This window comes from Rutidosis leptorrhynchoides, chromosome 4 (assembly GCF_046630445.1).
Source record: "Rutidosis leptorrhynchoides isolate AG116_Rl617_1_P2 chromosome 4, CSIRO_AGI_Rlap_v1, whole genome shotgun sequence".
Classification (NCBI taxonomy): Eukaryota; Viridiplantae; Streptophyta; class Magnoliopsida; order Asterales; family Asteraceae; genus Rutidosis; species Rutidosis leptorrhynchoides.
In genome coordinates, this window is record NC_092336.1 from 428,763,827 (window position 1) to 428,765,160 (window position 1,334).

A 1,334-nucleotide genomic window follows, 5' to 3' on the forward strand; every position below is an offset into this window, starting at 1 on the left:
CCGCAGAAACTTAGCGGATTAAACCGCAGTCTTTTATTAAATCGGAAACATAACCGCTATGCTTATTTTCAGCGGATATTCCACACCTTTTTATTACAGTTCGCGTAACTTCTGCTTTTGGCCTTTAGCCAATAAAATATACATATACAATGCTATGTATATGATCAGATGGTAATGGGATGTTTTTGGTTAAAAATCTTATGGAGTTAATAGATGGCGTTTGGCTTGCTTTAAGTTTTGATAATGTGGAAACTCTTAGAAATCGTCTCGTTCCAAAAAAGATTGAGGTGTTCATTTGGCGGGCTAGAAGAGGTAGGATTCCAGTAAGGATTGAATTGGATAAATGTGGTATCGATCTTCATAGTATTCGATGCCCTATATGTGATGAGGACTTGGAATCGGTTGAGCATATCTTGTTCTCTTGTAGTTTCGCAAAGGATATTTGGGGTAAAGTCCTTAATTGGTGGGGTTACTCGTCGGCTAACTTTATTTTTGGTGACATCTTTGAGGGTACCTTCGGCTCATTTGCTTCGGATGATAAGAAAACAATTTGGCAAGATCTTTGTTGGTGTGTTTGTTATTCGCTATGGAAATCTCAAAACTCAAAAGTGTTTAACAACAAGGTGGTTACGGCTCCGGTGCTCTTTAGCGAAATTCAAGTGGCTTCCTTTGAGTGGATCTCGCGAAGAATTAAAAAACACAATTTAGATTGGCATAGATGGTTTAATTTTCCTTTATCGAGTTAGTTTCTGTTGCTATCTTAGCAACCTTTGTGCTTACGTGTATGTATTTTAGTTGCTTGAGCGACTCTTGTAACCTTCTTTTCGTGATTAATATATCCTACTTGCTTTTCATCAAAAAAAAAAAACACAAAAATAATTGTATTTTAAATTTTGAAATATTGCAAAAGGCATTTGTTATTACTAATAATTATTATTAAAAATATATATACTCATTTTTAAAACAAACTTTATTATTATAATTATAATTATTATATTATTATTATACAAATATGGGTTCTATTTACGGGATAAATTATTTTAATTTATGTATGTGAAACACATGTCTCAATAAAAAGTTGTAATATAGGCTTTTATAACAAAGAAAATAGTAATTGTGATAAAAATTGAAAGAGGATGGTGGGTGAATAAATGTAGTTCATTTATTCTAATCATAATAAGTATATAAATATGTTTGAAAAAACAACAACAAGTTTCTTAGTCGGAATCATTGGTTCCACGGTTCATTAAACTAAATGACTTTGATATTTACATTCACTTAATACCTAAAATATATCATTAAACTGTTTCATTTAAATAAACCCGCGGTTCCAC

At 31.7% G+C, this 1,334-nt stretch overlaps 1 protein-coding gene across 1 annotated transcript; it reads left to right on the plus strand.

The window, feature by feature from the left end:
- The first annotated feature begins 200 nt into the window (after positions 1-200).
- On the plus strand, positions 201-746 carry LOC139842080 (uncharacterized). Its single transcript, XM_071832256.1, has one exon. The coding sequence runs from the start codon at positions 201-203 to the stop codon at positions 744-746; it is 546 nt and encodes a 181-aa protein (XP_071688357.1).
- The last annotated feature ends 588 nt before the right edge of the window (positions 747-1,334 follow it).